Genomic DNA, 12269 nt, shown 5'->3' with positions numbered 1-12269 from the left:
TAGAACCCGACTGGTGGGAAAAAAGCTACCGCAAAAGCGCATTCTAATAGCTAACACGATAATGAGGTGTTTCTCACGCTTCCTCATCTTTCACCTCTTTCATTGTATTTTAATAGTGCTTCAGGGCAGAATTCCACTATGTAGAAGTGAGCAGCAAATGGGAAACCTCTGGGTTCTTTGCAGCCTCCTGTTAAATTGATGCATAGCTTTCAGGGGTGTCGGGGGGCAGTATCTCGTAGGTAAGATTAATAATAATTAGGTTATTGAGTGAGCAACAAATGAAAAAAATACAGTATAGCTTGTCAATTTTTATATCAGTATTGCTCTTCCTGTATAAGAAATATCTGCAAAGGGTAAAGACTGTAATTGTTCAGGGCATTGTAGAAAAACATTTCAATAATAGCTGTTTAACTTCAGTGAGTTTGTTTGGATTTGGCCAAATATAGCCCCTTGGAAACATCATATGTGCCTTTTACTTTTATTGTATGAAGTCAGAGACAGACCTCTTCAGTGCATCTGTTTTATCATTTTCATTCATGTATTTGAATAATAATAAAACAGTATATCTTATCACAAGTTGTACCTTAAAAAAAAAAAAGTAAAAAACACTGTTCTCTTGTTTTCAAACAAACATTCTTGAATTAGGAGTCTCTTAGGTCTGGGAATATGCCCTCTGTTTATTATAAAATGTTAGATATTGATGACTCAAAATGTAGTCATTTTAAAGGATTTTTTACTTACTGTCTTATCGTGATTTCTGTTACATCAGTAGCACCTCGCTGCTTTAAATATTTTTGTTGTTGTTTTGTCCTTGTTTGACAAATACAGTTCAGCTAAAGGAATTTGAATTAAGGGAAGTGTTGAAACTTCTCTACGTGTAAACCATGAAATTCTTAATGCACGTAAAGGCAATGAAGGCAGTTGTGACTAAATCAAGTTTTCTGCAAACCTTAGGACTGAGTCTTGGGATATTTACAAAATACACTTTTTAAAATACAGCTCTTTTGAAGTATATGTTTAATAAATCCTCCACTGGAAGGTGGTGAGTCCTGAAGTACTTCTGTGCAAATGGTAGAATGACTAAGATGTTCCACCCTTTATTTCTTTGCAAATATATGCTAACTGTTTTTCAGGATTTAAATGTGGAGAGACTGAACACCACAACTTTGGGAAGCAGGTAAACGCGGAGTTTGTGGGCCTTAGCTCAGGTGGTTACGTACCTGTAGGATTACTTTATTTCACCTCTCCAGAAGCGATGAACTCCTGTGGGTGGATCTCTGCAAACAGCCCACTCTGATGGGTAAGGCATATGAAACGTGCAGGCTGCAGACCTGGAAGGAAGGTGGGACAAAAGTTACGAATGCGAACAAAAGCTATGAATTGTCTTGTTACTGATGTTGGCATCTGTCAGTAGTAGCTATATGTGGAAAATACTCGCACGCAAGGAAGCTGCTGAGCGTTAAGGGAGGCTCACAGGCAGAGTGAAAATGGGGAGAGATTTTTTTTCTGTCTTTTTGCTTTTCGGAGAGGATTCCTTAGGTAGCGAAGTACTTAATTTGTAAAAGATTAGTAATGAAGTAAACTGTTGTATTTGTCTGTGTTCCCAACTCTCTACATAACCTAGCATTTGTATTTTACAAACCTGATCTTGTTTTGGAGTCCCTCGTTTATGAAAATGCTGATCGTACAAATTCTTAAATCAAGGGACTTTCCGCCCCTTCCCTTCATGCGCTGAGTACGAGGCAACTGTATGAAATGTCCTGTGTCTCTAAGGAACAACAGTTGGACTGGTGGGAGGGCAGGACCTGTTTTAAAATGTATTTGACGTGAGCTGGGGTGGGGGGTCCAGCTTTGTGAGCAGCTAACCCGATCTTTGATTGCATAAGCAAACGCGTGTTGAGGTATTTTCCTTCTTATGTGATATCATTTAATATCAACCCTTGGATAGCCAGTCCACACCTGGTATCTGTTTTAAAAATGGAAACAACAGTTAAAGTTTTTAAAAAAACCACTCCACACCCCCCACCCCCTCACCCCACAGACACACACACACCCCTCGTTTCCCCCACAGCAACAGCAACAAAACAAAAACCCCAACCAAACAACAAACAGGTGGTTTCAGGGCAGAATTTAAAAATTGGAAACAAGAAAATCTAAAACTGACTTGTTTACCAAAGAAAAGCAATTGCAATAGCTGAAAGTGTTCCTGAAATTTTTGTGAATGATTTTATTTAACCTTAGTTGTGGAGAAAGAGGAAATACAATGTGCTTCGAAAAGACGAGATGCCAGCATTGCTGGAAAACATCCTGTTAATCAAAATATCTTTAAAACTACACAAGATCCAATATCCCAGGTCTCTTTCAAGGGATGAGGAAATATAAATGTACAATATTGCCGTTCAGTTTAATCAGTCTTCTTGAAGTGTGAAAGATGAGCATGAAGAATTTTTTATCTGAAATGCTTTTGGATATTTGTCAGGCAGCTTCACAGTATGTACAATTTTTTTTTTTTTTAAATATCACATCATAGAATCATAGAATTAGTGAGGTTGGAAGGGACCTTTAAGATCATCAAGTCCAACCATTAACCTACCCTGATAAAAACACCACCACTTCTAAACCATGTCCCTAAGCAGCTCATCTACCCTTTTCTTAAACACCTCCAGGGATGGTGAATCTACCACCTCTCTGGGCAGCCTATTCCAATGTTTAATAACCCTTTCAGTGGAAAAAATGCTTCCTAATATCCAGTCTAAACCTGCCCTGACATAACTTGAACCCGTTTCCTCTTGTCCTATCACTTGTAACCAGGGAGAAGAGGTCAGCTCCCATCTCTCTAAAACCTCCTTTCAGGTAGTTGTAGAGGGTGATAAGGTCTCCCCTCAGCCTCCTCTTCTCCAGGCTAAACAACCCCAGATCCCTCAGTCGTTCCACATCATCTATTTGTAATCAGTATTTCTAAGCTGTAGTATTTGGTTCAATCCTAAACAGTTCAACTACACACCTTTGTGCAACTTCCGTGATGCTGTAAAGTAACCGTGGTGTTGGCTTTAGGATTACTGAAGAAAACAGTTTATTTTTTGTGCCTTTCAGCTTGCAAATGAATAGTGAATTTCACTGGGTTTGCTTTCCTAAGCCTTTATTGCTTAGGTCTCTCCGTGAGGATAATTGACGTAGCAAAAGGAGAATTTCTTTGGAAGTGGTTATTTTTCATTTTTGCATATCATTTTATGGGGAGAATGAACTGTAATTTGGGGTAATAGGCAACTTCTGTATCTACACTGAATGTGTCTGAATAAGCAGCCGTCTCGCATGCCATTCCTGTTCTTTATTGGAATACATCCTTGAAGAACTGTGTGCACAGTGGGGAAGCTGGCCTCGATTCCAAAAGGAGAAGATTTGGGATGGAATTGTCCTCGATTCCTTTTATTTGATCTCTTCTTATTCTCTACCTGTATCCTAAGAATAGGAATGACATATACTGTAAGATTTCAGTTCTGTATGAAGCCTCTCTGTTCTGGTTAATCGAAAATTTATACTTGTTTGCAAAAGAAGAAGAAAGTTAAATATAATACTTGGGTTTTCAGGTGTGGGGTTTTTTTTAATTGCCACTCTGTTCTAGCTGTGTACGTAGATTATTGTTCTCAGATTCTGAAATTCATTAACAGCTCCAGATCTCACCATTGCATAGTGCAGACTTTCTAACATGGCGTACCTTTTTTGTATGGAAAAGAAAAAAAAACAAAACCCTTTCTATTTAAAAAGCAGAGTGTAATAAATACATTGGGACTTTTCTTTGATGTCTTAGATGAGGAGGTTATCTGGGAGGGGTGTTTGACTGTGTACTTAGAAAGAATGCTTGGAGTTGTTTTTCTTTCCTTTTGGAATCTGATAATTAGAATTTTTAGATTCTGTAGTACTGGGAGGCATATGCCATTGTAAGTAAGACTGAGCGAGTTACAACGCACTTTCTACTCGTACAGCACTTTCTACTCATACAGCTAGCTTCTGTAGCGCTTTCTGCTCCGTGCCGTGAGCTTTTCTTCAGAGGCAGAAAGTGTCTTCTCTGCAGCCGCTCGAGCGAGGCACTTCCTGCCTCTGCTAGGAGCCTGGCCTGAGGCGGGCCTTGTGGGGGAAAGGCAACGTACTGGAACCTACCCAAGAGGTTTACAATTGCGTTTCCCGCTCTTCCCACCACCCCCTCAGTACGTTAGATCCATCCCAAGGTGTTTCTCGTCTTTTGAGCGCGAGTGGGGGTTATCCCTTAAAAGCAGTAGGTGCGGTGTATTTGCCTGCAGGATGGATAGGCCCAAAGGGGGTGGAGTATCCTCAGTGCCACGGTGTGAAATGCACACCACGTGTGGCATCAGTGGCTCGAAGCCTAGCTGAAGGCCAGTAACTAGCGGTGTACCCCCGGGGTCGATGCCGAGTCTAATCCTGCTCAACACCTTCGTTAATCACAGGATGGTTGAGGTTGGAAGGGACTGTGCCCAGCGCCCTGCTCAGGGGTTGTCTAGAGCTGGTTGCCTGGGACCGTGTCCGGACAGCTCTTGAATACTTCCAATGACGGAGATTCCACAACCTGCTGGGGCAACCTGTGCCCTCCCAGTGACAAAGTGTTTCCTGATGCTCAGGGGGGACCTCCCGTGTTTCCATGTGTACCCATTGCTTCTTGTCCTGTCACTGGGCACCTCTGGAAAGATCCTCCATCCTCTTGGCACCCTCCCTTCAAATATTGACACTGAACTGGGAAGCCCAGACCTGGACTCGGTACTTGGGGCGGGGGGGTAGCTACACCGGTGGTGAACAGAGGGGATGGATCTCCACCCTCAACCTGCTGGCAGTGCTCTTCTGATGCAGCCAAGGATACCATTAGCCTTCTTTGTGGCAAGGGCACATTGCTGGCTCGTGGTCAACTCTGGGTCCACCAGGACTCCCGGGTGCTTTGCTGCCAAGCTGCTGTCTAGCTGGGCGCCCCCAGCGTATACTGGAGCCTGGGGTTGTTCTTCCCCAGGTGCAGGACTTTCCACGTCCCCTTCTCGAACTTCATGATGTTCCCATCAGACCGTTTCTCCAGCCTGTCAGGGTCCCTCTGGACGGAATCGCGACCGTGGTGTATCGGCCATCCCCGTTTCATATTGTCAGCGAGCTTGCTAGAAGACACTCTGCCCTACCATCCAGACCGTTCCCATGAGCCAGCAGTTTGTCCTTGCAGCGTAGAAGGCTAATGGTATCCCAGGCCACGGTAGACAAAGGGTTGCCAGCAGGTCAGGGGAGGTGATCCTTCCCCTCTTCTTACCACTGGTGGGGAATGCAGAGGAATTTTTCTTTCACTAGTTTATAGTCAGCCAAGCTAAGTCAGAAAATGCAATTTAAAAAGCAACTCTGACAGCATACATTACTTTGTAGACAAACGTACAATGTGTTGCTTTGCTGTAAAGTCTTCAACTTGAAGCCTCTGTGCATCCAGCAATTCAGTGTTTCTAAAGTACAGGGAACAAACGCTACAGATGAACTACAGTCTATGTCATATTTTAGAAGCCGTGAGTTTGCCCAGGTTAGATAAGAATTTTTATACACACACACAAATATACCAAATTGCTGTGTTTTACATTTAATGAATGAATTTTCAAAATATTGTTAAATATTTTTGTTTCGGTTTTTCTCTTGTGAGAGGAGCTTTCCATCGTGTATTCGCATCCCCTGTAAGTGCCAGTGGTCTTTGGTGGTGTAATATCTCAAAATTACTGCTACAGACATAAATCATTTGCGAGCTCTGTACAGGGAATCAGCTGGAGTATTTGGCTCAGCGGTTAGCTGACGTAAGGAGATGCCTGCGATCTCAAGAACGGTGGAATTACATAACTAGAAAAAACGGGCAATCACCAGTGCCACGGTGGAGAGGAAGGAGTCCCTTTCAAAGGGGCGGTTGGCAATCCTCTAGGGAAGAGTTCACAGAATTTGTCCATTGCGTTCCTCTTTGCTCCCGTTATTTTTTCCACTGACTTTTTTTAAGCTCACATTTCTTCTCTCTTTGAGCTGCTACAGAGGGTTTCTTGTAGCACTGCACCTGTTCAAGATCCTGTAAATGTTGTGGTTTATTATTACATTACTTTTCTTAAGAAAGATCCAGTTCTCTTGCAACAGTGTCATTGTCTTCTCTTACAGTAGGCTTCCACCTCCTCCCATCAGCTCTGGAGCCAAACTCTTTCGTAATTGCCCTCTTGTATTTTTGGTTTTGGTTGTACTACACCACTAAGCTGTATCATTTTTGGGGGAAAAAAAAAGCATCCATTGGTCTCTAGGGCAGAGCTAGATTAGACATCTGTGAACTTCAGCAAGACTTCAGGTGGACTATTTCTTCCTTGTTCATGTGGTGATACCAGCTGAATTTTAATAAAGTCACTATTGTTCTGCAAGACTGACGAGATTTTAAAATGCTTGTAAGTAAAATTTGTCATACAACATACCACCAATGTACAACACTGCATAATTTTAGAGTTAACGTTCACGTCTCAAAGCCAGGCAGAAGTTAGGGAATACCAAATTAAGAATGTCTCTGCAGCTCTAATTAGACTTCCCATTCTTCTACATACGCATTATGTTTCAGCCTTAAATTAGATGACTGAACAGTATTTCCTTCGCTGAATGCTCTAACTGAGCCCGTCAGTGCCTGTGAGGAACGTTTGAAAGGTACGGTACCCTTCAGTGCAGTTACCTGCATTGCAACGTGCTGAAATGAGCTGAGAAAACTTTGATTTTTAAGGAGCCAATTACATATAACAAATGGCTTCCAAAGAATGTAAGACCTTCAAATTGTAATGTTAAGGTGAAATTTATATATCTAGGTTTCTGGAACAAATGGCCGGTGTCTGAATATGAAGCACAAAGTCTGTGTTAAATAAACAGAGCTTCCCGATGAGCCTTTTGTAGCCTGCGCGTTCCCCTTGGCTGAAGCCAACGCCGCAGAGAGGAGGTGTGGGGAGGGCTTTGGAGGGGGCGTTTGGTTCACCCTCCAGCGTACGCATCTGACCTGTCTGAAAGATTTCCATTTTTAAACAACTTCTGATAGAATTGAAGAAAAATAAGCTTTAAAGTTTACAAACCTTTTTTCATGCCTGGGGCAGAAGCTTGCGAGGTTTATGGCTTGGCTTGTGGCTTTTCTTTTGCTTTTGTCCCCATCCACTGACAACTGTGTCATACAAACGAAATACGTTAACTTGCCTGGATCTTTCATCCTCAGTCTAACACGTCTTGCTCCAGCCACAACCAGTTGTGGTTTTCTCTTGCAGATGGCTGTTTCAGAGATAAATGTTCCACTCTTTCCTTGCGGGCTGGCAGTTTTCCCGTAGTTTGTGACCATACTGCTAGGAAGCTTTCTCTTTGTGTCTAGGCTAGCTTTTGCCTGCTGCACAGCAGGCGCGTGGTACTTGGTCCATGGAGAGCTGATATATCGGATAGATTGTTCCCTTCGGTGTAAGGGTCTTAAAATATACAACAGGCTAACGTGGTTAGGCCTCTCCTCGAGTCTTCTGCTCTTTGAAATAAACAACCTTTCCAGTCTATATTGCTCTTTAAAATAAACAACCTTTCCAGTCTCTTAAGTTGCAGGGTCCACACCGCCCATCTCTGGTGTTGTCTTCTCCATTCCTTCCCCCTGGTCCAGATGTGAATTCTGGTGCCCGCAAAGGGACATGGTCTCCTCCAGAGGCCTCTTTGGTACCGGACAGAGTGGAATGAGGACTTTGTTTGAAAGGCAGTGTTGGTCTTCGTACAACTGAAGAAGTGGTTTATTTTCTCGTATCAGCAGATGGGCTGTTTCCAGCTGGCTGTGCCTGAGGCTCTCAGAAAAGTCATTCCGCCTTTTTTGTGACAGTGTGCCTGAGGACGTGGGTTGTTGCTTTTCCTTGTTCTTGCTTTTTGTGAAAGCTGTTGTGTAAGGGAGCGGTGCAAAGCCAGAAGGCGTGAGTGCTGGGAAAGGGGAAGCGGTTGGAAAGACACACGATGAGTGAGAGTGGAGGTACAGTCCTTTCTCATCCCCCCAGCCATTAGCTGTGGGGGACCACGAAGTTTGTGGTATTTCAAAGCAAGTAACCAGGGCTGCGGTTAAGTGTTGGCTCAGGCGTTCCATCTTAAACTGATTTTTCTAGTTGTTGGTGCCGTTTGTTAATCTCAGAAGATTTGCTCTCGTGCGTTGTCTCTGTACGTAGCTCATCCAGATGAGCGAGGAAGGGAGTGTTTTGTCATGTTGCATTTAGTGTTTCCCTCTCGTGATCTTGTGGTTGGATTTTAGGAGATACTTTCTTATTTTCAAAAAACTGAGCGTTGTTCGGGGGAGTGTTTTTCTGTGTCGGTCGGCAGTGCGTGGCGCAGCGGTGAAGAACAGTTGTGTGGTGGCACCATGTCCCCCTGTCACCTGCCCGCTTTATGCCCCCGCGGTCCGGTGTCCCTGGCTGACGGCAGGTTGGTGTCATGTCACCACTCCCCGGCCACGCTGACGGACTCTGGCCGGGAGTCAGACCTTTATTCTGGTTTATTTTTGCCAGAGTCTCTTACAGTAACTTACACGGGCTTGGCCTTATAACCTTAATTATATGTGGAATGTGGAGAATGCTGTACTATTTTTCTGTATAAGACAGTGAACTCTAATTACTTAGCTCAAGTATTAAAACGTTCCTTGTGCTTCAGGACTTTGCTTAACCGAGGTATGTTGTAAAAAATAAATGTAACTACTAAAAAGTTTCTTCTGATTACCTCACTGTTTTATTTGTATTGATCCTATCTCTATTTTGTTTGGGTTTGTGTGAATGGACATTATTAATGTTGTATTTATTTTTGTTTCTTTCTGTTATCCTTTAGGAGCAACATTTACAATGTTAAAGGCAGTTTTAAAAAAGAGCCGAGACGGTGGAAAAGGGAACAAGAAAGACTCAGGTAGGAATATTCATAACATATTTTATAATGTAGGCGAGTTGTGCGTTATACATCCGGCAACTGAATGTGTTGTGTTGCGGCAGTGATGCCCCGCGGTCAGGGGCACAGGTAGCAGGTCGAAAGCTTCCCGAAGGTCTGTCCCGTGCGCTCGTTCCTGGGTCGCTGCGGGAAGGACAGGTGAGAGCCACTTGCTCTCCGTTCTTCCCATAGAAGTCCTGCCAGCCGGCTGGCTGTACTGCCCTGCCAGCTTAAACACCGCCCAACGACAGAGGTTCAGGACCCGGAGCTAAAGAAACATATTTTAAACTACTTATGCAATTATATTATGGAAAAGGACCCATTATGTATTACGGGCAATAGAATTTTTATTATTGAAAATAAATGTAGTGAAAAGTTTTAAGTTGGTTATCAAACTTCTATCGCGTTCTAGTTTTTACATTAACTACAGAGATTTTTGAAGGTAAAATTAATCGCCAACAAATTTCACTTAAAAAAATAAAGCTTATTTTACTATTAATCATAAATTTAGTAGGCTACCAAATACTTAGTGTGTATTGCCTTTGAGGAAAAAGGGTATCGAAGAACTCTAATTGCCAGTTTTGAGGGCAGAGAAGGACCAGCAGTGCCCTTTGAGGAGGAGTAATAGTTACAGGTGGGCGGGTGTTGGTGGCCGAGTACTAAACCTGCCTGCTCTGTGCAGGTCGTGCTGAAGTCTCCGCTGCGATGGCTGGAAAGCTGGTGGACCTGAGTGACGGTTACCTTTTCTTCACAGTTAAATTTTTAACTTCGAGCTATTAATGTAGACTAATAGATCTGATTTTCTGATGAGTTAGATCCTAAATTATCTGTAAGAGAGAACTTATGCTCTTTGGAAACACAAATTTATTGTTCCCAGTATTAAAAAAAAAAACAACAACCAAAACAACCAAAAAAAAAACCACCCCCACAAAATTCCTTTAATGTATGAAGTATGGAACGTAACATGACTACCACGTTCACATTTGTCAGATCCTTTAAAACGATGCAGTCATACTTTGACAAGCAAGTTATACGCGTATCTTGCATTGCAGCTTTAAAAATTATACTGAGTTGTACAAGGAAGGTATTTTAAGTGTTCTTTTGCAAAAAGCAGTTCTGCGTTCATCTGGCAGGTAATGTGTTCTTCAGGAAATTCTTGTGGTTTTCTGAAGTTTACGCTCCACCACGGTTTCTTTCTAAGCGACTGAATGATGAGAGCTATCCTGGAAAGAAAAAACATTGACACCAGATCAAAGATGCACAGAAGTGATCCCAGGGCCAGACGAGAGGCATCCTGTTAATTTGTGTGTACTGCTGACTTGGAGTTACCAGCTGGAGTTGTTTAAACATAGTGGGGTAAAGATTCCTGTGGTGAGGCTTTCATTGGTACGTTTTTCTTTAAAGTATTAGATGGAAATTGTTTAAGCTCGAAAGGAAAATCAGGCTGTTTGGAACAGAGCTTTGACCAGGCTTTGATTAAAATCTGAAGCTTGAAAAGCCTTTTTCCTTCAGGTCAGAAAAAGCATTTTTTTTATTTTATTATAGGATCTCGTCACATCTGTATGGATTAATGTGTGCAGAAGAAAGGATTTTCTCCCCTTGTTTTTTAGAAATGCAATGCTGCTGTATTTCTGAACAGCAAGGGGAGTGTTAGGGTGTGGGAGGGTTTTTGGTTTCATTTTTGGGTTGGTTTTTTTGTTTTGTTCTTTAAGCAAAGCTCTAGAGTTTCGTGTGTGAATTGAATGTTACAGAAACCAAGTATTGGGAAAAATTGGTGAGTAATGCCTGCCTGGTGAAAGCCGGAGTAAGGAGGAGTGCAGGAGACGCTTTTAAAAAGGATGTAATTAATCTGTACAGTGGATTCCAAAGATTTTGGCTTATTTTGTATTTGAAGATGTTGTGAAAAGTTTGAAAAGAAAGGTGTGTGTTCCATTGTGTGTTACATCCAGGACCTGTAAAGTTGTGTGCAGTTTAATAGTTTTCTCTTTTGTTCCAAAGGACCGTGCAATTCTTTCAGCTGTAAGACATATTTCGGCTTTCAGAGGTGTGAAGCAAGGCACAGAACACTGCTCTTTGCAGAGCTTGGTTTTTGCTCGCTTCTCTCCCTGGTCCTTAAACTCCAAACAATGGGAAATGGAAATTTTTTTAATTGTAGAGTTGTCCCATTTCATGGTCCTTCAGGTCCTCAATAACAACAACAGCTCTTAAAATTTATTGCTCTCTAAAGAACTATGGAGGGAGTGAAAAGGCGCGCTAATGATGGAAGCTGACTGGGGAGAACATTAATGTGGAAACATTCATCCTTCTGGCCACCATTTCAGAATGATGCAGTTGTAAATCCAGGCTTCGTGAGCACGTAGGTTTGATTTTTTTTTTTTTTTGATTTTTTTTTTTTTTTTGCTGATGAAGTTTTGAAAAAGTCTTCTGTTTTTTCAGAGCTTGAGAATATAGCAGGCAGTAGGTGAGTGAGCACAGCTCCGCAGTGCCAGGCTGAACCCCCTTAGGGAGACTTCTGTGACCCTTCCCCAGTGTACACCCGGTTTAGGAGTAACGTTGAGCTGCTAGAAGGTAGTAACATCTTAAGCTGCTGTAGCCGGTTCAGAATGTGCTCCCAAACGTCTGCGGGGGTGCGTGGGTAACTCTCCCGTGCTTTGCATCCCAGGAGCCGGCGAGGAGAGACGCGGGGGCGGTGGGCTGCAGATGGGAGCAGTGGCTGCCAAAAGCTCCGCCTCGGCCACGGGACGGAACGGGGAGAGGGTTAGGCTGAACTGCCGTGGCTTATCCTTAAACTGAAGTAACCCCTGTTGTCCCATGGGTTTGCTTGTGTATGACAGGAACGCCTGGAAGTCTGCGCCATTCAAAGCCGAGTGGAACGATTCCTGTTCTGCTGAATAGAGTTTCTTCCTGTTTGTGCAGGAGCTCCATCTTAGTGCTGTCACATCTGCTGGCCTGGCGGAACCCGCGCCGGGAGGAACGGGTGGGCCTTTTGTCCTGGATTGAAGGCACAACTGTAGTGTTAAAAAGTCTGTAAAAGGGTTAAGGAACAAAAAGAAATTAGGACTGTTTTTTTTAAAAATAGCTTGTATGGATTTTAATGTTCAAATGTCCTCATTTGCCCTGACTTAGGGGCGCAAGAGCCGAAGATGTGCATAAGGTCTTGAAATCTAGCTGCCGAGTATGTTAAATACAATTTTTAATAACTTTTTTAGCTCAGGGTTATCCTGAAAAAGAGGGCCGCAAGAATTAGCGTTGATGCTTTTGGGAGAGAGACTGAGTGCTACAGTAAAGGCTGGTGGAGGGTCTTTATATAAACAACT

At 42.9% G+C, this 12269-nt stretch overlaps 1 protein-coding gene across 1 annotated transcript in view; it reads left to right on the top strand.

Moving 5' to 3' along the window:
• Positions 1-8873: 8873 nt before the first annotated feature.
• TANC1 (tetratricopeptide repeat, ankyrin repeat and coiled-coil containing 1) overlaps positions 8874-12269 on the top strand; it is a gene marked incomplete at its 5' end in the record, with an annotated part of 80344 nt that continues 76948 nt past the window's right edge. Inside the window, one exon of the mRNA XM_082483900.1 lies at positions 8874-8934. Coding sequence (XP_082340026.1) covers positions 8874-8934 — 61 coding nt within the window. The remainder of the gene's footprint in view (positions 8935-12269) is intronic.

Source organism: Vanellus vanellus (genome assembly GCF_965231255.1).
Source record: "Vanellus vanellus genome assembly, chromosome: 5".
Taxonomy (NCBI): Eukaryota; Metazoa; Chordata; class Aves; order Charadriiformes; family Charadriidae; genus Vanellus; species Vanellus vanellus.
Note: the sequence above shows the minus strand (reverse complement) of the source record. Positions and strands in the feature narration are given on the sequence as shown.